Raw genomic sequence first — 26377 nt, forward strand, 5'->3', positions numbered from 1 at the left:
GAATATAAACTAAAAATGTCAAATGATTTGCATATAATTGAGGGAAATGTGTATTTGAACCTCCACAGCCCAGTCAAAATGTTTGGATTGTACACAACCCGATCAAAAAAAATCAATAAGAAAGAGTTCTGATCTCTTTTCATTTTGTATATGAAGGACAACTGTCCATTGCACCCATGCAAGACTTAAGAGCTGTCACAGAACATCAAAGACAAGAGACTAGATCTGCACAAGGCTGGAACAGGTTACGAGACCATCGGCAAGAAGCGTGGTAAAAAAGTGACAACCTTTGCTGCTATTAACTGGAAATTGACGAATCAATCCATTAGTCACTCTACAGTTTATGCTACATCTTGCCTCTTGGGGTGAAGATGATTATGATAAAAGTGAAATATCAGCCAACAGCTGCACAGAAGGAGCTTGATGGTGATCTGAAGACCACTGGATCCTTGGTCACTAAGAACATAATTTGTAACACATGGTCTTTCATTAGACTGAAATCTTGTTTCCTGCTATATAAGGTACATGTACAACCCCGTTTTAATTTTGTCAGTGAAAAGCCAAAGGACAGGTGTATGCAAATTTAATTGTAAATGAGTTTATCTCCTTCACTGTTTATAGTAACTTCTGAATTCCAACTATCTAGTGCCTCATTTTAGCCGGTTTAATTACTGTTGTGGGAAGCTAAGATCCGTATGCAGGTTTTATTGGCCAACAACATTTAACTAACAACATCATTTCATTCTTGTACAATCTGTAAAACACCTTTATACCACTGAGAATGATTTACCACACTAAAATATATCAGTGTTTGATGTGGATTATTCCTGACTAATCAATTCCTTTGCTTCCTTATTGTCTGATAAACACGTCACATGGCCTTACCCCTCCGCTGACAGGACCAAAGCTGTGCCCGGATTTGTCAGGCTCCTCCAGATACAGTGTGTAGAAATCAGGCCTGAGGGACAGTTTTAATATTAGAATCATAAAAGCATAACTGCAGATCTGATGATAACTTCAATAAGATAATCAGAGGGATAATCTGAAAAGAATACACATTACTGTACTGAAACTAACCTTTCATCATCTGGCAGCTGCAGCCACTTCAAAACAGTAAATACTCTTTCTTCAAACGGCACTTTACTGAAAACAGAGAGATTGCAACAGTATGTGCTGTGTGTTTTTGAACAATTTATTCCAAATATAAATTATATTAACAACTTGTTTTCAGGCCAGCCAATAAACTGTACAACATGTAATATGAATTCAACATTATGGGTTGTCATTAAGGCTAGTGTTAGGCAGTATATAACACTGAATTTAATTTAAGTATTCACATTTTCATTCTACCGGGTACTCCGGCTTCCTCCCACAGTCCAAAAACATGACTGCTAAGTTAATTGGTCACTCTAAATTGCCCTTAGGTGTATGAATGTGTGCATGCATGGTTGTATGTGTGTTGCCCTGCGATGGATTGGCGACCTGTCCAGGGTGTACCCCGCCTCTCGCCCATAGACTGCTGGAGATAGGCACCAGCTTCCCCGTGACCCAGTATGGAATAAGCGGTAGAAAATGACTGACTGACTGACATTTTCATTCTCTGTGTCAAAACGTGCTTGCAACAATGTGTCACGGCCTCCAAAGTTTCTTCCCACACCCATTCCTCACACTCAATCGGCCTGACAGGAATATACCTGAAAGGTTTATTACTGTTTATCTGACGCGTTCATCATGCAGACTTTGCATCTTTTAAGCAAAACAGATACACTGAATAATATAATAACAGCTGCTAGAGTGTTTTTGGTCTCTTTAGAAATGAACATCTTGGTCTGTAAAAGAAATCAAATTCTCCAATAAGGTTAATGCAAATAAATATTTTTACAAAGATCTCTAGCAGTGTTTTAAGACATTTGTTTGTTCACCATCTCTTTTAAATTCCATGCTTTATGTTAAAGACATATAATGACTATGCACATTGATTGACTCTAAACAACTTGTGGTTTGTTATATTTGTGTACCAGTTTGACAGATTGAGTTATTTTAAGCAGTACAATCAGGTCTCTGTGTGAATACGCCTAAACCACTGGCTTTGATGCAGCAAATGCTGATCGTGTCTTATTTGGAAAAAATACACCATGGATTGACGTCAAAAACCTGTTGAGAACACCAAAGACGTGAATGTGGTGCAAATAGCTGCTGTCTGAGGAAGACCTTATAATAAACTTGCCCATAGATTAGATTTCATAAATGTCAAAAATGCCAGGAAAGAGTATCATAGGTGAGTTGCCTGACATAGGCTGATACTGTTAACATCTATTAAGACAGAGAGGCTTCCAACATTCCTACATAAAGATAAAAAGGAAGGCACAGAGAGAAGACATCCTCTTCTGCGTCTTTATAGATATCAGGACTGAGAGGCCTGTGTTTGATTTAGTTGACTTCAGCCTTTCTGGCTGTATTTCAGTACATTGCAGCCAATACTCTACAGCAAACATCATTTAAGAATACATAATGAACTAAAAAAAAAAATTAAATAACAAAATCAAACCAGCTTGTTGACATTCAGGCCTCAAACTAAAAAAGATTCATATCGATTTAAATTGATTGTACTGCAATACATGATATTGCATGATATGATATTGCAAGATAAGTCATGACATTATATATTATTATACATTTAATTCAATTCAGTTTTATTTATATAGCACCAATCCATCTCAAGGCACTTCACAAAGGGTTTGGAATGGCGCGGGGTTGTTGGGAAGGTTAGAAGAAACTACTGAGTGTTAGAGTTTGGCCATTTTAGAATGGGCTATGTGTAGGGTTACTAAGTAAAATAATAAACTGATAAAGTATGTCCATGTAGAGCCCACAGGTGGCCATTGTTATACTAAAAACCACAAGGATTGGGGGTACCTTTCTCTGTCAGACTGATTATAACCACTGGAAAAGTAAAAGGTCGCACAGGTAGCAGAAATGGAGGGTGTGTTTGCACCTCAACCATAACTGAGCCAGTTTAGACTAAACCTGACTCCCCCTTACTCCATCCAACAGGGAGGGAGAAAGGCAGAGGTAAAAATAATAAATACATGCCTTGCCTTTACACTCAACATACTTAAGACATCTGTGTCCGAAAAGAAGAACTCATTCGCCTTACTGGCACACCCAATTGAGGCAAACAAAGCAGAGACAACATGTGGAGGTTGTTGGAGGCATTGCAATTACATGAGAGAAACCCAAACAGCTGCAGTCACACTGTTTCATACCTTCTCATATATGTTGGTGTATTGAAAGATTTGTATGTATGTCTAAACATGATCGCAATCACATTGTCTGTTATTATTGGGTCATTGCTACAATATTTGACTTGCAGTTGTGTTAATTTTGTAGCATTGTCGTCCGATGGCATGCACAAGCTGTAGTAACCACTGCAGCAAAAGCGACGCCTGATCAATATTTATCTATGCCATTTTCTCCTCCCGCGTAATTGAATCAAAGGACAGATATGCAAAGGCCTCATGGGTGCATAAAAAGCATATCCAAGCAGGTTTTGCAGTCCTAATTGATCCAACATCTCTACTTTGTACACATGGAATACAAGGCTCTATCATCATGAAATTAGTAGATGTGTAAAGTGACACAATTGCCTTTATCATTGGTTCTAAAAGCAAAGAACTAAAAAAGTCCACCAAAAAGTATTTCAGCTAGGGCAGTGGAACTTGTTTTGGAGCACATGACCTGAACCCTGATATTATGTAGACACTAGATTCCCCAGTCCTCTGAGATTCTTCAGTTTCATGACCTTTCAAAAATAATTAGGACTTACAGGCTGCTGTTTCAAGATATTCTGGCACAAGAACAAAAACTAAGTCTGTATCCTGTTATTACTCAGTAGGTCATGTCTTGTCTTCTACACATTATGTGTGTTTATAGTTTGCAACAAAGGCCAGGCTTAGCTTTAAGCCGTGATTCAGTGATCAGGAATGCCTAATGCATTGAATGTCTGTATGCTTTAGAAGCAGCAATTATACTCAGAGGTAAATTCTTTAGCAAGTCATTAAATTTGCAAGGGCTCTGACTCCATATATACAACCTACATGGAGCATTGGTGAAGGAAGCCACAAAAGATCCTTACTGATCACACTCAGTTTGAAATGTAACATTGGACACTACAGGCAAGAATGCATCAACCCAACATGCCTCAACAAGACATGCTTGCCCAGGATTCTTTTCCCCCGCGACGTGTATGATGAATGGCAAAAATAGAGGATTGTCACATCCTGTCGCCCCAATAACACTAACAACCTTGGAAACCACCTTAAGGCTTTTCAATGCACCCTGCATCTTACCCATCGTAAGGTTGGTAGATGTCAGGATAACTTCCATTGATTTTGACATCTGATCCAGGCCAGAAAAAAGTTGCAGATTTCAGGCCCTGATTCATAGCTGTGTGCCAAATCTGTTCAGGAAAATATGGCATGATAGCTCAGTGAAAATTGAAGCAGCACTCCTACAATAACTGTTCATTTCCGTATTTACAAGTGTGAGACCTTACATCTCTGAATAACACAATGTAAGACTACAATTAAAGGAGAACTCTAAATGTAAATATACATCAGTGATTAATAAAAGATTCATTTTCAACTGGAAACAAAAAATATATATAAAACATAATTGAGTAAAAGTCAACTTCAGTGAGTAAATCTTAGAAGGACTCACAGGTTGTCCAAGGTACCAGGCTGAGTTGTTTTTCTCAGAATTGGACAGGCTGAAAGAGGCGTCAAACACTGGATCATACATATTGTTGTCAATCAAACCGTTGGACTCCGGATACAGACCCTGAAGGTCAAATGAGGTTAAGGTGAGAAATAGAATGAGATAAATTAAATCACAACCAATACTCTCTTGAAAAATGTCTGTAAAAGGTGTTATTCACTGATAATGCTGTAGATTTGTTGTATTTTAGCAGTTAGTCATGTATCAAGACTTGCTGGCATATTTTTGTGTTGCCTATTATAGGAAAGGTAGCAAAGCTAGCATTTGTATTTAACTTCTCACCATTTAGAAACCTAGGGCAACAAACCAGCTTCAGAAGCCACATCATTAGTAAATAGTGTCCATCTGTATGTAATTTCATCTCACTATGAAGAAAGGTTTTCTGTGAAGGTCTTAGGGGTTTGTTAGAGAGCATTAGGGAACAACCAGCACCATGAGGTCCAGGGAACACAGCATACACATCAGGAATAAAGTTGTGGAGAAGCTTAAAGCAAGGTTAGGTTATTAAACAACATCCCAATAGTTTACCTTCTCACGGAAAATCATTCCATCCATTATCTGTAAATGTAAAGAAATAGAAGCCAAAAAGCTCATGGTAACTCTGGAGGAGCAGCTGAGATCTATAACTTGGTTGGGGGAATGTTTTGACAAGACCACTATTAGTCATATAGTCCCTTTTGGAAGAGTGGCAAACTGAAAGCCATTGTTGAAAGAAAGAAGTATTCTTTGCAGTTTATCACAAGGCATGTAGGGAAAATGACAAGAGTGTGGAAGAAAGTTCTCTGGTCAGATGAGACCAGAATTGCAGTCTACATGCAAAACACTATATGTGCTACAATGGACAAGTCAAAGTCCAGGCATAAATCAACTGAGAATCTGCAGCAAGGCTTGAGGTTTGCTAGCCACTGATGAATTCAACATTTATTTTGCAAAGAAGAATGTGCAAAAATTCACCGTCTAAATGTACAAAGCTGTTAGTGCTTTTGACTTAATCTGATTTAAGACTTAATCTGTATTTGCAGTGAAAAGTGGTTCTCCCAAATATTGACTCAGCAAAGCTAAAAACTGAACAAGGTTAAGAGACAATATTGTTTGCCTTTTGCATATGACTTACATTTGCAGGTATGCAAAAAATGTTCAGTTGTGTGAATGACTTTACTGTAACCGTTAACCGTGATGATAGTGTAAATCTATGTTTATTTAAGTCATACAGCAATGCTTGCCTGCATATTTCCACCTTACTTACTACATTTAGTAAATTATAAAAGGAAAGTAAAAAAAAATGCAGTATGTGAAGATGTTGTTACACTTCAATAAACGGCAGATAGGATTACCTTGCCTGGCATAAACGTTTAATTTCCAGGCCTGCAGAGATGTGCATCGATTTGTGTGCAGTTTTCTAAGTGCCTTTACCGTAACAATCGTGTAGTGATTAGGAAAGGTCTTGCTTGGAAATGCTGCCTGCATGAAGGGAGCCGATGTCCCACAGTTTCCTGCAGATGACATAACAGGCTGAATCTTGGACAATAATGTAGAAGAAACTAATTCCATTAGTCTTCCCTGGAATGAGGGAACCAGTTTGTGCGTCACTGCCAATTATGTAATATGATTTAGATAGCTTTATATGACCAACAGCAATTCATAAAAAGTACCTAAGCATGCATGATTAAATATCTTAGCTAAAGTTACTACCTGAGAAAGGCAAAAGCAGGAGAATCAATGAGAAATCCTGTCGCTACTTGTAGTTTTATAACTGACATTCATTTCAGTGTTAACAATCAGAATCAACTTGACAGCAGAGGAGGGAATGCAATTGATAGCCTTCCTGTGAATTATTTTCTAATCATTAAATGCAAATGAGTGCTTCATGGGGGAAAAAAAATCAATTACTTCATTGGTTTGTACGTGAATTTGTTCTTGTTATACATCATCAGAATACAGCAAAATATGTTTGATAATAACTGAGTTTGTCCAGAACAGGGATGAGATCACTCCATGTCTGCAGGTACTCAGCCCTCAGTCCATCCAGAGACACCAGCAGCAGCGGCTGTTGCTTGAAGCTATGAGACAGAAATGACAAAAAGAGCTTGGGAAGAGATACTTCAATTAAACATTAATGTAAACACACTGATAACTTACAAAGGTGCTGTCACTTACCATATGGAAGGGCTTTAAGTAGACATGTATGCAAAGTTGATTATATTTTAATAACGCTTGCATGCAATCACATCCAAATTTAGGGCAATAGCCATAAAAAGAAAATTTTACAATGGTATTCTCCCACAAGATTTTTTAGATTGTGAAGGTATTTGGCTGCAATTCTATAAATACCTCATAAAAAATGGGCAAAATAAAATATAGCGTGAGAACAGGTGACAAGACTTACATTTTAAATCAAAAACATAAATTTATTTAAAGGAGAAATTTCATTTTTGAGTAAATGCAAGTGCAATCATTCTCCTGTTGTACAAAGTCTTACCCTGCTGGACATTTGGGAGTTGACAAGTCCTCACATTGATCCTCCACCCACTCTGTCTCCCCTAACGCAAATAGAAAACATGAAGAGCAGTCAAATATTTTAGAAATAATAATAATTAATGGATGTGCAGAAGAAAACTGTTAAATTGTTCTGCTGGTTTCTGGAGCTTTACCCAAATATATTCAATGGCTACTCAACCCGCCAATACAGAGAGATTGTAAAGAGGACACTATATCAGCCAAGAACACCACCTAGATGTTTTTTTTTTTTTTTTTTTTTGCAGCACTAGTGGCCTTTATTTGTTCATTTTTCCGACAGTAGATAGTCTGGAAAGAGGACAAAGAGAGGGGGAGGTATTTGGCAAAGGTCACCGGGTCCGGGACTTGAGCTCGGGACAGCCACATTGAGGACCACAGCCTCTGCACATGGTCGCGTGCTTAACCCCCACACCACCAGCGCCGCGCCCACAACCTACATGTTTTATGATTATCTGGAAGATTCTATTGTGCCTTATAAACTCACTTTTGTCTGGGTTTGACTGCTGAAGTTAACTCCCATTTGTTTCTACAGTGACATAATCATGGCATTCTCAGAAAATTCCACATAGGAGGACCAAATGTAAGAAATAAAATTACCTCAGCACATGTCAGAGAAGGTGACTCAAGTTTGAGTGTAAAAGACTTTAGACTTGACTCAAACTTGTGCCCTGAACTCTTGAGACTTGACTTTTATTTGGAAAAACTTACATGTCAACATCTCGGGTTCATGTGGAGTCACATTTTGACTCGTTTATCAAAAATGGACATGCATTTGGATGCTAAAATCATTATACTACAAGTTTCTGATGGGAGACCAGGCCAATCTTGACAATAATGACATTTTGGATGAACTACGTGGGTTTCTGAGAGCCGTCAGACCAATGTCAGTAAGAGATGTTGGAGAGCCCCACATTTAACCCTACTGTCTAGTGTAATATTGTACAGAAATACACAGCTATTTCTCACACATTTTCATAAAGTTGCACAGTAGTTCCCCTAGAAGATCTAAGCCATAGCCATTTCTGTTTCAGGACGTTTGCTGATTAACCATGGGCATGTTTCAATGTTCTCCTCCTGGATCTGTGATGTAGGATCCATTTAAAAACACCCCAAGGTTTTGATTCCCTGTACATTTCCCTTCTTCAATGCGGTTATAGATTTTGACAAAATTCTATAAGGATAAGTCTTGGTAGATGGATTCAACCAAAAACCAACTCATAACTCTTCATAAAACCCTCTATCCTGCAACAATTCACACAAGATATTTGCAACATTAAGTAATTTACCCAACTGACCTTGATCAGTTGGTTTTTATTATTCTGTGCAAATGGTAAGCCAGCTCATTCACACACAGTCCTGCAAAATACCGAAACAATTTTCTATCCAGAAATGAATGGTTCTTTTTTCCTCTTCTCAGTATCCTGTCATATAAGAAGCCCACAATTTCATCATTGTTGGTTTAAGTACACATAATGTACATGTAATGACATGTTTGCGTAAACCTAAGTTTTACCATTGCAAGATCAAATGATTTTAGAAAACAGCTTGATTGCCTCTGCAGCAGTTAGTTCGAGTCCACACAGACAGAAACCTAAGTATGCAATCCAAAACCTGGAATGGGGTTCTGACAACCATTATCTTTTTGAAACAAGTGACTAGAACACCTCACGGCTATTTGTGAAAAACGTTTGGGTAATGACACGAATGACTCAATAATAGAGACTCAAATCTATATTAAAGCTAAAATGTTTAAAAATAAAATGTGTTTCCCTGTTTTAATTATCATAACACCTAACACCTTAGAAATTGTTTTGTAACCCTTTCAAGACTGATAGATGCCAAAAACTGTTGTTTGTTCTTATATATATATTTTTTTATTGGGGCAAGATATGTTACATTATGAGATCTTTTAACCTATTTCATGTTGTCAGGCAGAGTCTAAGTGAACTCCTGATTTAGACAGGTCTGACAGTAATCAGGTTTAAATGTGGCTCTAGAAACTGAAACCACAAAATGTGGTTAATCCTTGCTGTTTCAGGATTTAACTAATACTCAGTGTGATCAGTACGGATCTTCCCGGCTTCCCTTAGCATTATGAGTTGGTGAAGAATTTTCCTCTCAGCATGAAAATAATTGTTTGACCATTTCTGTGATTCCCTTCTAGGAGTGCACTCAAATAATAATAAATGCCTTTATTGTCATTAAATGTCCAATGAAATCTGAGCTGCAAAAACCACTGAGAGGAGAGCAGGGGGCTGGGTTTCTTTGTACACTGATTAAAAACACATTCAGGGGTTTCAAATGTAGGGTAACACACTCCTATTTATTTTAAAGAAGGTCAGACTATTATCTCACAGTGAGCTTACCGACCATAAATACACTAACAGACTAGTACTGTTAATGTTAGGTTAATACTAGGTAATGTTACAGAGAATAACTAGTAACTAGCTTGTAATAATGGCATAAGTGAAACACTTATGTACAGCTGCTGAGTTTTTGTATACAGCGCAGTGTAGAAAAAAGCAGCTCACAGTAGAAGTTTATCTCCCATGTAGAATCAGCAAATTTTAAATGGACAAATGGATATGTCTAGTAAAAACAAAACTGCCTCCATATTTTAGAAAATTACAAATTTTTTTCCTGACAATTTTTTTATTGCAGATCATAACATAGCGAATAATATGATGCATTCTTTAATTTGTTATTCATTTTTATATTGATGTATTTATTGATTTATTAATACTGTTTGGATTTACAACTGGTTTAAAACATTTCTTTAGTTTAATGAGTAATAGCTACATGTTCTACATCACAAAACTATGTTCAGTAAAGTACTGCCTTTTAAAACCAAGATATTGCTTTTGAGATTAACATTTAAACAAATAAAAACACAACGGTTCTGAGAACTGACTCAGTTCAGAGTGATGCCTCTTTTCCGGTTTATCTATAACAACAGTAGGGTGGTCACTGGCCCAATTCCCTCATTGTTGCCTACATCCCTCTAGATCACAATCCTCAACAACACTTAGCTACCTAAACTCGCTCGTATATTCCTGAATCTAGTGCCTGTCAAGCACTGAGCAAATATGCTCCCTGTATCTAAAGAAACACCAAAAGACCTTATTTCACCACAGCATTTACATCTTGCTCCGAGATCTAATTTCACTAATGACAAACACTTTCATGCTCAACTTCACTAACTTAAACTGTATTCAGTTTGCTCAGACCCTCCTTGGTCCATCTCCAAACTCCTCAAAAATGTCAATATCTATTCAGCTGTGACTGGAAAATCTGAAAGCTAATATGTTAAAAAAAAAATATATTAGATTATAGGTGTTAGGATTTCTAAGGGATCACATGAGTTCACTGGAGGAAAGACAACATTTGTATTTTTATTCACAGCTTTAGTGGCAATAAGTAGGAAGGATCTGGTTGTAAGTACATCTTTGTTTGTGAACAAAACAAGTTTTTCTTGCACCTATGAAAGATTCAAGACTGATTTAGAGAAGAGTTTTCAATGTGGCTAGTAACAGGTTGAATTAAGCATAATTCACGCTTGTCACATTTATAAATAATTAATCTACTAAATTAACCTTTCACCTAAACTACATAACCATCTTTTCATCCCAATACAGGAAACAACCGATGGACATAAACAATATGTGGTGTTATCTCTAATGGAATTTTGTATAAAAGAATGGTTCACTTGCTTGTTTATCATCACTCTATACTTTCATACTCCTAAATAAAATCCAATGCAGCCAGTTGCCCCTAGAAGGGATCTAATTGGTAAATAAAGTCTAACTAGGCTATAATTACTGTACAGCTTTTATGATGGCTTTTAGGAGGTTTGTAAGAGAACATTAGTGAACAAACAGCACCATGAAGATCAAGAAACACAGCAGACAGATCAGGTATAAAGTTGTGGATAAATCTAAAGCAAAGATTAAGCCCCACATGATAGTCATTGCTTTTATTATTTTTAGCTAGTCATGGGTAGGGGGGGGGTTAAAAACTCCTAACCCATGACTAGCCAAAAATATCTGACCTAACATCATGTCTCCTCATGTGCTTTCACGTGCTTATCAAAACCCCCTTTAACGGTCAAAGGTCACCTGTCAAATTAGTTTGATTTTAGGGTGTCCTTATTAGTGTGTATTATTACAACAAAAGCAAAACACTGAGGAAATCTGTCTTACCATGGCAGATGTGTTTGTAGTTGGAGCAGCAGTCTCCTGCAGACAGACAGTCATCGGCACAGTGACATTTGCTCTCCATTAGCCTCTTTTCCCCACAGCGTATCCTCGAACATTCCCACTGCTGAGCTGCATTGAAAAGTTATGAGCAGAAAAGCAACACCACACACTAAAGGTAAAATGTATAGAAGAATAATTTTGTGCTCTTGTAGACATAAAAATATAATTTCTCTGAGTGTAAATGTCAGCAAATGTTAGAGTAAGACAGTAAAGCTGTCTTACTTGGAGCCATGCAGATGTCATGGTAATCATGGCAACAATTGTTTGTGGCATTACAGTTGGTATCACATCTGCAGCCAGGAACTTCATCATCAAAAGGTTGGTAGCATCTGTCCTTGCAGGATGTTTGGGGCGGAACTGAAAGAAACAGCAAGCTTTTATTATTCAGTTCATATCCCATCAGTGACTTCAACAAAGAGGTAAAATGTCGATGAAAATTGCATCCGGATTTTATATGACTGGCCAACAGAAAGTAAAAAATTGTACATCACAGTATTTCATTTACATATTTCATTATCAGTTAACAAAATATTAATATTTTAATTGGTGCAATGCATTGGTACATCTTGCACTGGTACATGACATCCATCTACCGCTTCACTGCAATGTCAAGAAAAAAAAGGTACTGAAACAGAAAGAGGTTTTTCTCCACCTTACCTAAACTGAAATGAGTCATTTCATGATCCATGACTTCTGTTTACCTGCTTCAGGTAAATGCAGTATCACCATATGGTTTATCTGACTCAGAGCATTCAGGAACCTGACTCACATTGGACTTTTGGATTTATTGAGGTAAAAATGAAAGATAGCATATTTTCCTCAAATATGACAATTTCCGTCCTCTTCTTTACTAGGTTTTCAAATTCAATTTAATTCAGTTTTATTTATATAACCCCATTTCACAAAACATGTCGTCTCAAGGCACTTTACAAAGTCAATTCAATCAAATTATACAGATTTCAAGTTGAGTACATACATTCCAATTAATCCTAACCATTGAACAGTGCAGTCAGATTCAGTTTATTATTCAAATTGGTTAAAAGGTTTTTCTTTCTAAGGAAACCCAGAAGATTGCATCCAGTCAGTGACTTGCAGCATTCACTCCTCCTGGATGAGCATGTAGAGACAGTGGACAGTCACTGGCGTTGACTTTGCAGCAATCCCTCATACTGAGCATGCATGTAGCGACAGTGGAGAGGAAAAACTCCCTTTTAACAGGAAGAAACCTCCAGCAGAACCAGGCTCAGTGTGAGCGGCCATCTGCCACGACCGACTGGGGGTTTGAGAGAACAGAGCAGAGACACACAAAGAACACAGAAGCACTGATTCAGTAGTACTTTCTATGGGAAAGAAAAGAAAAGTGAAACATTAAATCTTATAGCTCCTTTAAAGGCTTCATCTAGGAAAGAAAGCCAGATAAGCAGATAAACTCTGAGCCAGTTTTCAAGTCTAGAGTATGGAAGAGAGCACATAGAGTTAGTCACAGTAGAAGTATGTAGTAGTAGGAATGTAGTAGTAGCTATGTCTAGGAGATACAGGGTTAAACACTGAAAGATAGGGCCCAGTGTATCATCTGTATAAGGTAAGTATTAAGTTGTTGGCAGCACTAGCTTGGCCGATGTCCCACTCCAGGAAGGTGCCACAGCTAAACATAGAGCCAGGCCGATTGTAGCTTCTAGAAAGAGAAAAAACAGAGAGAGATTATAGTTAAAAGCTGAAATAACAGCAAATAACGTAAAAAATCTAAGGTATGTTAGGTTTATTTGTTGTTCTGCCCAAAGAAACAGCCATTTTCTGTTATTGCTTTGTTTTATGTGTGATACAAAGCATGACTCAACATGACGGCTATGCAACATGACGCCTATGCGGTTTCATCTACCTAAGTCTCACGTAAAATTAGTTTTGCACCGCAGGCAACAAAAGGGTGTGAACCACCTCAACAGGAGTATCATTTATCATCCTGGCCAAAAACACTCCCCAGGATTACGTAAGACTTAGTAAATAACAAAAAGAGCCTTTGCAAAAACAAAACATTCTGAAATTATTGCATGTCATCTAAGTTACAGAGACTTTCTAGTTAAATAACTTTGTCCATGTTTTTGAAACTTTTAAAAAAATTTTGAGTTTCAGTTTCGTGTTTTTAAATTTAGTATCACAGGAGGACAACAGTTAACAGTTGGTTCGGGCATCTGATAAGGATGCCCCCTGAATGCCTCCCTTAGGTTTTCTGGACACATCCCACAAACAAGAAACCTTGAAATTCTTCTTCTTCTTCTTCTTTTATTATTATTAACAGCATTTGTCCTCAAACTGGCACACAAAACCAGTTCTAATGAACCACTTTTTGTTCCTTAAACAATGATCTGCAAAATCTGTACAGTGGTGCCACAGAGTAATGTAAAGAATTAAAATAAAATAGACGTGGTGCATGAGTTTGGCAAATTCCATGGTGGAAAGCCGAAATTCTCAATTGAAAGGAGGTCACGCAAAGTGTTCTAAAAGGTTCATGTTGATCTTACATCTCTTCAGTTGCTTTGTTTTTACATTCAGAGAGGAGGTCTTGACAAGTCTATTTTGGCTGACTGTTACAGCCCAGATGTTACAATTTCTTTTGTTGGTATATTGTGCCACAAAATCTGGTCTGAGGACTTTGAAAATGAATATAATCAAAGTCCATTGTTTGTGTGGCATGAGAAAACAGCAACGTGTTTCAATAGGCCTTTTTTCTTGTCTGGCAATGTGTAGGAGGTGGTAACTGAAGGAATGACGGTCAAACTCATGATCAAAAAAGCAAGAAATATTTCTTTTGAATAACTGGTATATTTCTAACGACTATAATTCCTTCATCGTGGGTAAGTATCTTTTGTGTCTATGAATCACAATGGTTGAAAAAACATGATCTGTGACAAATGGTAGTAACCTTTTACCTTGGCACTGAATAGATAAAATCTTGTCTGAATCATTCCAGTATTATATGGTAGCACTTTGATAATAATTATGTCAATGTGAAAATTTGCTGATGATGTTGCATATAGACAATTTGCAATACTGTGTGGTTGTGAAGCAAGGTCCCACTATCTATAAACAACTAATTCATTACCTTTCGTAAGTTTTTCTGAAGTGGCTAAGCCTGCAGAAACACGCCTGGCTTGTGGAATGAAGACGTGGATGCATGTATGTCTCTGACATTACCTTTATTTTTACATCTCTGCAAATCCAGCCCAAGACCCAGTCCGAGACCAAGGATTAAAGTCACAATCACCACAGCCAAGAGACCAATCTGTCAATCACAAGCACACATAATAGTTATTCTTGAGCTTTTGCTAATATCAGACACAGGCAGATTGATTCATATGACTGACAACTTTTAAGAGAAGCTCCAACATTACTGGGGTTCAAAGTCATATAGTATCAAATATAACATTCCTGTCATCACTGCTGCAGAGCACAGATACCTGCTTGCACTCATGAATTCTAAATATGACTAAATTTAAAAATAGTTGTCCATAATAGGATGACAAAGGGTAGTTGCTCCTTTTTGACAGGTTCATCTCATTAAAATGGTTCAAAATGATTTCACTAATTCAACACAGAAAGCAAAACTCCTGGGTTCATTTAACACAATGTAATGTTTTACAAGCATTTGTTTCTGTTAATTTGATGATTATGGCTTGCAGCTAACGAAAAGCCCAAATTTAGTTTCTCAAAAAAGCTGAATATTACCTCACATGACTTTTTAAAAAATTATTGTTAATGCAGAAAGGTTATGGCCATGTTGTGGCCTATCGGAAAAATAAGACAAGACTGCTTACTTGACAGTTGATAAGCAGATAGTCAGTGACACCATCCACAAAGAAGGTAATCAACAAGAAAATCAATGCTAAAGAAGCTTGTTGTTCATAGAGTGCTCTATCCAAGCATACTGAGGGAAAGCTGAGTGGAAGGAAAAAGTGTGCACAGGTAAAAGGGAGTAGTGCAGCCTTCAGAGGAGTGTGCCTTCACATTCAGATGTATCCACAACTGTTCCATTCCTTGTGTTATGTCACTCCTGAACATGACACACTATTACTACCATTACTATTTAAGCCAGGTGAGAATCATCTCACCTGGGACCATGTCCTCTGCTGGTATTGGTCCACTGATTTTTGTCAAGTCCAAAGTCATCGCAGACATCTACCAAACAATTTTAGAACACTACATGCTTCCCTCTGCTGACAAGCTGTATGAAGATGCAGATTTTATTTTCCAGCAGGACTTGGCACCAGCCCACACTTCCAAAAGTACCAACACCTGCTTTAAGGACCATGCTATCCCAGATTCACCTTATCTGAACCCTAACAAGAAACTATCCCTCCACTGGCTTCCCATCTCACTTCTCATTGAATACAAGGTTTCCTTACCCACCCACCAATCTATCTAAGGCAACACTCCCATATTACCTCAAAGAACGGCTCACTACTCAGACCTCAACACAGTCCCTCAACTCTACTAATTCCTACCAGCTCTATCCCTCCCGGACAAAACTGCGCACTATGGGTGACAGGGCCTTCTGCTCAGCTGCTCCTCGTCTGTGGAACACCATCCCCGACCATCTGAACCCACATACAACAGAGAGTTTTAAGAAAGGACCTAAAAAGTTACTCTTTAAAAGATTTTGAAGTATTGAAATGTATTTTTAAATCATGCTTCTTTCAGTTCTTGCTCCTTTTTCAAGTTGTTTCAAATTGCAGCACTTTGAGGTTGAAAAATGTAACGAGCTGCACAAATTCAATAAACCTTTATAATTATTATTATTACTCATTATTATTACTCTGTTATGATTAGGGGTTGTTTGGTTTTTGGTTTCTGGGATTTTTCCTTATGTATTTTACTGTTTAGATTTTGAATCATGCTTCTGTGTTTTCCTGGTCATGCTTTAGCTTTGTTGTATTGTTCATGTTTTGTTTGTATATTAGAGTCTCTGTTTTTGCCACAGACACATTTTGTTCTGTCTGTCAATTAAGTTTATTCGGTTCACTTGCTCCATGTTAATCAGCTTTGTTTTCCACCTGTACCATGCTCCATTTAAACACACCTGTTCAGTTTGTCATGGCGGACGCATTTCTCATTTTCATGCCCATGTCTTGTTCTTATGCTCATGTCTTGTTCGCTAACCAAGTCTTGTCTTTTTTGATCATGCCATGCCTGTCTTGCCTGCCCGTTTGTTTTGTTCCTGCCTCCTGCTGTGAGTGAGTTTTTGTAATTAAACCTTTTTGCACTTACCGTCACGATGCCTGTTCGTCTTCATCTTGGGGTCCAATATCAAGCAAACCGTAACATACTCATACATACTAACAGACATGAACAGAAATTCTTAAATTATACTGCTCTCTGCATAATGGATTCACATAATGTCAGAGTTTCATATTTTGAAATGATTCACTGAAGCAAGTTTTCAAGTTTTCAAAGATATTCTAATTTATTAAGATGCACCGGAAATTAATTATTAACAAAATTGTTTTCTTTTTTATCTTTACATTATTTGCTCTGATTGATGCTGAATAAAACTAAAAATTCAGTGTTTAATCTTCTGAATAGAAAATTGGCAGCACAAACATTTAAAATCTCTTCTAAGTCTTTTTAGTCTTGCACATTACTATACAAAATATATTGTTATTTGTTTTAATTTGAACTTTATAATCTACTGTATTAGTCATACAGGAATCCATCAAATAATCTGGAAAAGGCAGGAATATAAGTAGTGGGCATTTTTATTTTCAAGTGTTTTTTGATAGGACTACCAATAGCATCATACAGTAACATTTATATGATTGCCGCATTCCTAATTTAAGAAAAAGCTGAATTCATTTAATCATAAGGCTAAATCATAGTGTTCCCATTGACTTTAATTCACAACAACCAGAAATACTCACTATAATTTTCTTCTTGTTTTTCTGTGGCCATTTTATCCAGTCCATGGCTTTAATGGGCTCTCTGGTTTCACATTCACACAACCGAAAGACAGAAAAGAAGAAAACAGACAGAGAGAGAGAAAGCAACAACATACATATATCTCTGCAGTGACCTCTGGACCAGCAGCAAGCGTTAACAGAGTAACTGATTACCAAAACAAAGAGATAAGATCACGTTTCTGTGCATTAACACAGTCACACTACAGATAAGGGATGTGTACTCTTAAACATTTCACCTTCAGAGACTTACTGCAGTACACAACAGAAGAAAAGGGTAGCAGAAGTAATACAACAGGCACTTAGTAATGATTTCATTAGGCTGTCTGACAAAGGTATGGATTTCTGATGCCAGTGTCAGACTGTTATTTGCCAAACATAGAGATCAAATACAAGCTTGGTACACTTCTAGACTAGAGCTCAGCTATAAAAATTGCTGTTAATAGGACATGTGTACACATTCTGCTGCCAGGAAATTTTAATCTGTTGAATCAAAGTGTACCAGACAGCTAGCACAAGTTGTTCACTTCACAAATCTTGGAATGACTTGATAAGCTTGTGATGTTTTAATTTGTAGAAATACCAGGTTGGTGCAGTGATGAAGCAAGTGGGATGGGAGCATAACACATAGATCCGGCTGAGCTAAAAAACAGAAACAGACACAAGCTACACAGTTCAAAGGTTGTTAGAGAATATCAGTGAACAAACGCCATTTTGAGTACAAAGGAACACACCAGACAAGTCAGTGACAAAGCGTTTCTGGCGAACACACAAAACATCACACACAAAATCCCCATTTTGAAAACTGGCAGTGGCAGCATCATACTTTGGGAATGCTAATCAGTGGATGGAGTTAAATACAAAGCCACCCTGGAAGAAAAACTGTTGCAGGGTGCAAAATACATTAGACTGGATTGGAAGTTTACTTTCCAATAGAACAAGACTCTACACACAGCGCTACTGGCTGTAGCAGACAAAGCAAAAATACATACATTTTCAAAACATATTACAAACATGGCTTAAAGCCAAGACTACAGAAACAAATATGAAGGGGGGGATGTTTTGATAATTATAGTGAGAAATGATGTAAACAACATTGAACCAGGTTAAGTCAATCCTGTAGAGACTCACAATAAGAAACACAAAATGCGATTAGGGAAGTTACACGATGGATGTTTATTTGTTTGGCGCTCAGACTCCAGAGGAAGACATAAATGCTGATAATGCATGAACTGAACGTTTTAGGATTAGAATTAGAATTGTCTTCCCCCGGATCTGGTACTGGTGATGGAGAGGAGGCCTGATGGTAATGGAACTGAGAATCTGATGGAGGCGATGGGGTGGAGGAGGGTCGCAGCTCGACTGACAGCAGAAAGATCCATGAATGGGAGACTTTAAATGTGGAGCCCTGACGGATCATTGACTGAGGATTATCGCAGACTTGAAGCTGATTGGTTGGCGTGGAGACGCACGGAGAAGCCATTGGGTGAAGTTGGAGGAGGGGGGAGTCTCCCAGATTGAATTTTTGTCTTTTCTCCATTTCTAATGGTTACTATTGCAAAGCCTGGCCAAGATAGTGGCAACATTTTTATTGAAGTTATCTCAAATTTGAATGTGAGTGTTTCACACAGAGGAAGGGCTAAGACCAGTGTTTGGTAAACCCTATACTCAATACCGAAAAAAGGAAGACTCTAATGGGTCCTAGATGTATTGCACAAACTAACAATTTTGTCTTCAAACCAATAAGACACATCTAAGACCAATATAAACTTCCTAACTTGTTTGCTGATGTAGTTTGTGAACCTGAGTGTGTTCCATATAAGACGTTCATTTGGATCCCAAACCCACTTGGTGTTTGTCCAGAATAAGAACAGTCCAGATGGGGCCCGGATAAACAGGTTGCTGCAACATTGGCTTGTAACACCCAGTTCTAATTTCCATGTCATTTATATACTAAGCTAGAGGGTTCTCCTTGTTTTCTAGCATATTTTAGGATTCTGTGACAGTCAGTGATTCTAAGCCACTTCATGACATTGCATAAAGTGACTTTACAACATTTTATGTTTTTTTTTTTAATTGATTGGTTCGTCCCACTTCTGGTTATGATGCACGATGATAAGCCTCGGGGGCCCATTTCACTAAAGATAGAATAGATCAAGCCTGACCAAGCTTTATAAGGTTCACTTTGTTGGTTTCACAAAAGCCACGCTAGGCTGAAGAAGCTGAATCAAGCTGGGTTAAAGAAATCCTGCCCAGGGCTCACCCACAACTCTCTTAGTAAGACCATAAGGTTGATCACAGATTGATTCCAACATGGAGAAACTGTCTGCTCCTTCAGCTTTGGTGAATTTTAATGATGCAGGTGGATATGAATGGATATGAATGAACATTCAAAGGTCAAACAACCTACATATAATTAAGGAAACATGGCTGCAAATATAAATAAATACTTCTTTTTAATTACACTCCCACGAGGGAATGTACTCACACTTTTAACAGATTTTACACAAACATTTGCTGAAGTTTTGAAACAGTAGACTTTATTTGCTCTGAATAACAATTCTCTTTTCACAGACAACCACCCCACTTCTTAATGAGGAGCAGCTGTGCAGAGCCTGGAACAAAAGGCTACATGCTCATTATTAAAATACCCAATAAATATTCAATAAATAGTTAAAACTTGTGTGCAAATGATTATTTATGTGCAAATCCATGCTTAAAGTGCAATAAAGTGTTAAAGTGCTAGTTAAAGTGCTTTTAATAAAGTGCAAAGGTGCTCTTAAAATGCTATGAATTATTTAAATAATAATAGTCCAAGTAATGAATACCTCTTCATTACAAGAACTAAGTAAAATAATGTTTTCTAATTTTTAGGAAATTAGAAAATCAGAATGTAATTACATTTTATCGGCCAAACCAGGATTGCCTGATAATTTTGTCTTAATGCACTATTTCCATTTCTGAAACATGCCCCAGGTTTCACTGAGTTCTGTATATATGTAACGGGGTTTTATTTTAACATCACTATTGATGTGAAGTTTGTCAAAATTGGTTTATTTATTCTTCAAATAAATTTTATTTAATCAACAATTTATTGTTTTCCTGACTTTTATTGCTATATAAATTTTTTATGTTACTCTTGTCAGTTGGTGGTTACCATAGCAACCAGTAACCGTCAGCTCTTCCCCTTTTTCTGTTGCTGTCTGTTACTGTGGTATGTATTAGGATCAGCTCTGTGTTTTCTTAACAAATATGATTTTTTTACATATATTTTAGATTAATTTAATTATATACATTTTTTCATATTCGATTTTGCCATATTTTGTAAATGTTTTAAACTGTTATCGTAATTCATGTTGTGTATTTCAGCTGTGTTTAATGTTACAACTGCTAACTGTTTTATCAACTGTTCATTTGATTACTCAGTAGTTTGTCTAGAGTTATTTATCATATTTTATTTAATGTATAGAGGCAGAAGCTGCTGGAGCTGCTAACCACCAACTTGTTTATTTGTCTCTTGTTAGGTATGTTTTACTTTTTGATACAAAGTAACAATTCAGTTGCCAATTGTACGATAGTCTTTGAATGTTAAATATTTGTGTGTACTCTGTTTCTTTTACCACAATATATGTATTAATTGCTAACTGTGTTAAATATAATGTAGAAAATTGATGTAAATTTATGTTAAAACCACTATACGATCACAGTCAGCTCTCCCCCTTTTTCTGTTGATGTCTGTTACTGTGGGGCAGAAGCTGCTGGAGCTGCTAACCACCAACTTGTTTATAGAATAAATACAGAGAACCAGAATGTGTCTGTCGTGAAGTCAACCTGCTGGATCAGAACAAACAAGATGGGTTACATATACACAGAACTCAATGATGAGTAAAGTCAAAAACAGAAGGTATTTGATTTTGTTTGTGAATTCCTTGAAAATGAAAGCCATGAACAAACATCCACCTCAAGACATTAAAAATGTTAGCTGAAGCTACATTTCAGTATAAGCATTCCAGATTGTTTCTCTGAGGGCATGTCTTCCAGGGAAGGGATTACACTGCAAGAATTCGTTTCTTGTAATTTGTCCTTATATAGTTTATTCTGTTTTGTGCTGCAGTTTTTCTGTAAAATATACTGAGGAAAACAGTTTGGAAATGGCATGCCTTTAAATGGGCATGTTAGCATAATCCATACTGTATAATTACTAAGGTTTGCTGTGAATAACAGGATTCACAAGTAAAATCTGGATGCAGATGATAGCACAATGAGAAAAGTTTCAGCAGTTTCCTGCAATGTGACATTGCTGTTTAAATAAGAACATTTTATTCACTGCCCAAAAAGGTATATTATTGAACTGTCAGTAAAATCATAAAAACTGAAATATTTTCTTTTTCTTCTTTTGTAGAAAAAATACTTATCTAGTAATCAGTTTTTTTCTATAGACATACATTGGAAAATGTACTAATGTCCAGTTAGCCTGTTTATTCATTTTGACAACATAAATGGCGTTTCATTGGGTTGATGATCATTCTACACAAGTCCAACCCCTCCTTCTTATTCCTTGGTAAATAATGAAAGAATCTGACTTCCAGGTATGTATCGTTCAGAAATGAGCTAGATGCATAAATTCCTGGTGTTTTACAATGTTTTATTGTAGAATGTCTTTTGTGATCTGCAAAACTCATTAAGCTAGCTTCGGTTTCTTTATATCCTGCTCTAAAGGAGCCAAACTTTTTGGTAGTCAGATAAAATGAGACTGGAGGAAAAAATCTCTACCATTTACAGGAAATTATTGACCATTAGCACTTTATAATTCAATTGATATATTACATACAACAACTCCTTCTCAGGTACACCAGTCCAATTGCTTGTTACGCCTAGAGACTCAAATCAAATGGAAGTAACTGACTACATCTAGGAATTTATGTTCGGTGAAGAGGAAGTTTCGGAATTCAAATTGAGCATCGAAACTGTGAATAAAGAGGATAAAGTAATTTGGTGTGTGACATTGATGCTGGTGCCAAACAGGCTGTTCTGAGTATTTCAGAAACTGCTGATCTCCAGGGATTTTCATACACAACCATCCCTTAAATTTACTGGTCCAAAAAATACAAAATATCCAGGTAACTGTACTTTTGTGAGCAAAAATTGTTTGTTGTTAGAGGTCAGAGGATGAGCAGAGTGGTTTGAGATGATTGAAAAGCAACAGTAGCTTAAACAACCACTCATTTAATTCAAATCATTTCAGTATTATTTATATAGCACCAAATCACAACAAATGTCCTCTCAAGGAATCTCTCAAAGTCAATCCAATTCAGTTCAAAGACTACAAGTCAGGTACATATATTCCAGTTAATTCCAACTATCAAGCAGTCGAATTCAGTTTATTATTCAAATTGGTTAAACGTTTTTTTACCTAAGGAAACCCAGCAGACTGCATCAGTCAGTGACTTGCAGTATTTAGTCCTCCTGGATGAGCATGTAGAGACAGTGGACAGTCACTTGCACTGACTTTGCAGCAATCCCTCAAACTTACCATGCATGTGGTGACAGTGGAGAAGAAAACTCCCTTTTAACTGTAAGAAACCTCCTCTTGTTGCAGACTTTGTTCACCCTTTTGTGGTTATGGTAGTTCCTGACAAGCAGGATAATGTTCCCTACCTCAAAGCAAAAAAGATTCAGGAATAGTTCAGGAAGCACAACAGCAGGTTTAAGGTGGTTAATTGGCTTCCAAAGTATCGTAATGTAAATCTGATCGAATATCTATAATCTACAGAATAAACAAGGCGCCTATTCACAAGTTACAGGACTTTAAGGATCTGCTGTAAACAGATCCTGCTGTTAACATCTTGGAGCCAGATACCACAGCACCCCTTCATGGTTCAGGGCTGCTTTGGCACTTATTGTGAAGTTTACGGTAAAAACATGATTTATACAAAGACCAGGAACTTGACTAATTTCTGACTAATTTCTGACACTTCTGACACTTGCTTGTTGAGGAATAAAGCTCCGGGGTGTGGCTTTTGTACACTAAGTGCCATCAGTTCAATGTATCATTTAGACAAAAGGTTACTAATGTTGTCAGACAGATTAAAGATGTTTACAATGAAATGCAGCTTCTGCATCCTCTGTGATAATCTACGGTAAATAAACAACTTGTCATTTCTTTATATTTAGCTTCCAGGCACCAAAGTTTCTGGTCTCTTTAGAAGCTAAGGGACAATTGTAAAGTAGCCCTTGGCAAAAGACATTGCAGATTCATTGCGAAAAGATTGTGCTTATGTGTTGTATTTTAAATGACATTACATACATAGCATTATATTTATACAAATGTTATATTAATTGTACAGACGAGTCATGGTTGAGCCCAGATGCAACCCAGATCTCATACATACATTTCCATAGCATATGTTAGAATTTAATTTTGAACTGTATGCCTTGGGTCAAAGGTTTTGGGTCTCCTTCCAAACACTTCCCATAATAGCTTGCAGGAATTTTGGGCCATTCATCCTGTCAGAACTGGTAACTCAGTCGGGTTTGCCAGCTGCCTTTCTCCCTCTCAACATTTCAGCTCTGGCTCTGAATTTAGTATGGAATTGAGATCAGGGGTTTGTGATTGCCACTCAACAAGACTGAATTTGTTGTCATTAATCCACTTTGTAACTAATTTACCAGTTATCTTCTAATTTAAGGTTATTTCCCTTTGAAAGACCAACTTGTACCCAAGCTTTAAGCTGCTGGCTGATGTCTTGAGATGTTTATCAGTATTTTCACATTATGCAGTTTATTTTGTGAAGTGCAGTGGTTTTCTTCAGTCTTGCAAGCTTCCACCCTTTTTACTTCAAAGGTAAGATTGGTGATTATGTACAGACTCTTGAATTTTGGTTTCATCAAACCACAGGGCATGTCTCCATATAAAGATCTTGATCACTGAATGCATTTGCAAACTGTAATTGGAGTAATTGTTTCTTCCTCTTTTAGATGACTTTCAGCCCTTGTTGGGACAGGACTTGTTTTACTGTGGATAATGAAATTCTCTTACCAGTTTTGTTCATCTTTACAAGATCCTTTGCTATTTTCCTGTGTTGAGACACATTTTTTTTTACCAGAAGCATTTATCTCCGGGACACAGAGATGAACAGTATGTTTGCTGGACATTCCCATGTTGTTGAACAGAGCAACATGACACCTTCGGAGATCTTTGTTTTAGAAATTATTTCTAAAGACAAACAAGACCTGCGGAGGACCACAATTCCATAAATGATCTCATTTTCCATGATGTCAAACAAAGAGGCATTGTCTTTGAAGTGTGCCTCAAATGAACACAAAATATGTGTATTGGCCAACAGCATACAAAGCCATGACATCATAATCTAAGATTTTCCAAATTGTTTAAAGTGTAGCATCCATCAATTGTCTATTTCCGCTTGTCCTTGTAGGGTCGTTGGTGTTGTCTCCAGAAGTCATTAGGCGAGAGGCAGCATACACCCTGGACAGTTCGACAGTACATCACATGGCAACAGAAATACACAGGACAGACAGCCATGCACACACACATTCATTGCTAAAGGCATTTTAGAGCATTCAGTTGACCTAACAGTCATGTTTATGGACTGTGGGAGGAAGCGGAAAAACCCGGGGAGAACCCACACATTCATAAGGAGAACATGGCAACTTTATGCAAAAAGACCAGAACCTTATTGCTGCAAGGTAACAGTGCTACAAGTGGCAGCACTACCAATCTTAGTGTATGTAAACTTCATAATTTGAAGAAGTAATAAAAAAATCTGTTATTATTCTTACACAAAAGGTACTCATCACAAAAGGTCTCCCCGTCGAAATCCACAGGAGAAGTGGACCCATTATTCCCCCCTCCCCCCAAACCCAGACCCAGACCAACCCCCCTCACCCCCGACCCTGACCCAGAACGCACAGAACTCTCCCATCTCCCCACTGAGCCCGCTTTTTGCTTTACTGGATTCTGATAACATGAAAGGAGCTCTTAAGATCGGGACCCAAATGGCTCTGACATCTTCTCCATTCAACACACCCAGTGGCCGAGGCCCTGCTACCAAACCAACATCTTCCAAATGCCGCAGATTCCCACCACCTCCTAATCTATCTCCTCCTAATCAGGACATTCAAATCACTTCTCTGTGATACAGTCTGGGACCCAGTGGTAACTCTATCAGGAATGAGCATGTCCAGGAAAAACTTGGGCCCCTAATAGGAGATAGTTGTAAAATCTCTGTGCTTATACGTGACAGAAAGAACAAAGCCAAAAGGATAAGAGACAGTGAAAAACAATTAAAAAAAAGCCATAAACTGTCAGATACAATCAGACACAGAGTTAATATCAACAACTAAGTTATATACAATGGCTTTACTGAACATTAGATCTCTGTCAGGAAAATCATTTTTAATTAATGACTTCATTACTGACCACGATCTTGATGTTATGTTTTTAACAGACACATCGTTACATGAATTTAATGAAGCTCCCATTCTGATAGAGTCGACGCCTCCGAACTACAATTTTCTTTGTGAGAGCAGACAGCAAAGAAAAGGTGGAGGAGTGGCCACTTTGTTTAAAGATTCACTAAAGTGTAAAAAAGTATTTCTGGGCAAATTTGACTCTTTTGAATATTTGGCTTTCCAGGTAAAGAACCTGGTCCGAACAATGTTCTTGAATATTTACAGGCCTCCTAAGTCCAAAACAAACTTTTTCAGTGATTTTAATGAGGAAATGATAGTAACACTGGAAGAACATGGGACCGTTGTATCAGTATCAGTATGTCACGTGGGTCCATAGCACAATGTACAATCCTACCTGGGAAAAAAGATGGTCACTGCATAGAAGGACAAAAAGCCCACTCACTGGAA

General features: G+C 37.4%; 1 protein-coding gene across 2 annotated transcripts in view; it reads right to left on the reverse strand.

Moving 5' to 3' along the window:
- Positions 1–17600, reverse strand: part of LOC124879231 (venom phosphodiesterase CdcPDE) — a 58048-nt gene extending 40448 nt beyond the window's left edge. For both annotated transcript variants that reach the window (XM_047383648.1, XM_047383647.1), the window contains exons 1-11: positions 17462–17600; positions 14742–14829; positions 11772–11906; positions 11493–11618; positions 7256–7316; positions 6739–6836; positions 6190–6269; positions 4720–4839; positions 4350–4459; positions 1078–1143; positions 886–958 (exon numbers count right to left, since the gene is read on the reverse strand). In XM_047383648.1, coding sequence (XP_047239604.1) covers positions 886–958; positions 1078–1143; positions 4350–4459; positions 4720–4839; positions 6190–6269; positions 6739–6836; positions 7256–7316; positions 11493–11618; positions 11772–11906; positions 14742–14829; positions 17462–17593 — 1089 coding nt within the window. In that variant the 5' untranslated portion in view covers positions 17594–17600. The remainder of the gene's footprint in view (positions 1–885; positions 959–1077; positions 1144–4349; positions 4460–4719; positions 4840–6189; positions 6270–6738; positions 6837–7255; positions 7317–11492; positions 11619–11771; positions 11907–14741; positions 14830–17461) is intronic.
- Between the last annotated feature and the right edge of the window lie 8777 nt (positions 17601–26377).

The sequence above is a fragment of the Girardinichthys multiradiatus genome, chromosome 13 (genome assembly GCF_021462225.1).
Source record: "Girardinichthys multiradiatus isolate DD_20200921_A chromosome 13, DD_fGirMul_XY1, whole genome shotgun sequence".
NCBI lineage: Eukaryota > Metazoa > Chordata > Actinopteri > Cyprinodontiformes > Goodeidae > Girardinichthys > Girardinichthys multiradiatus.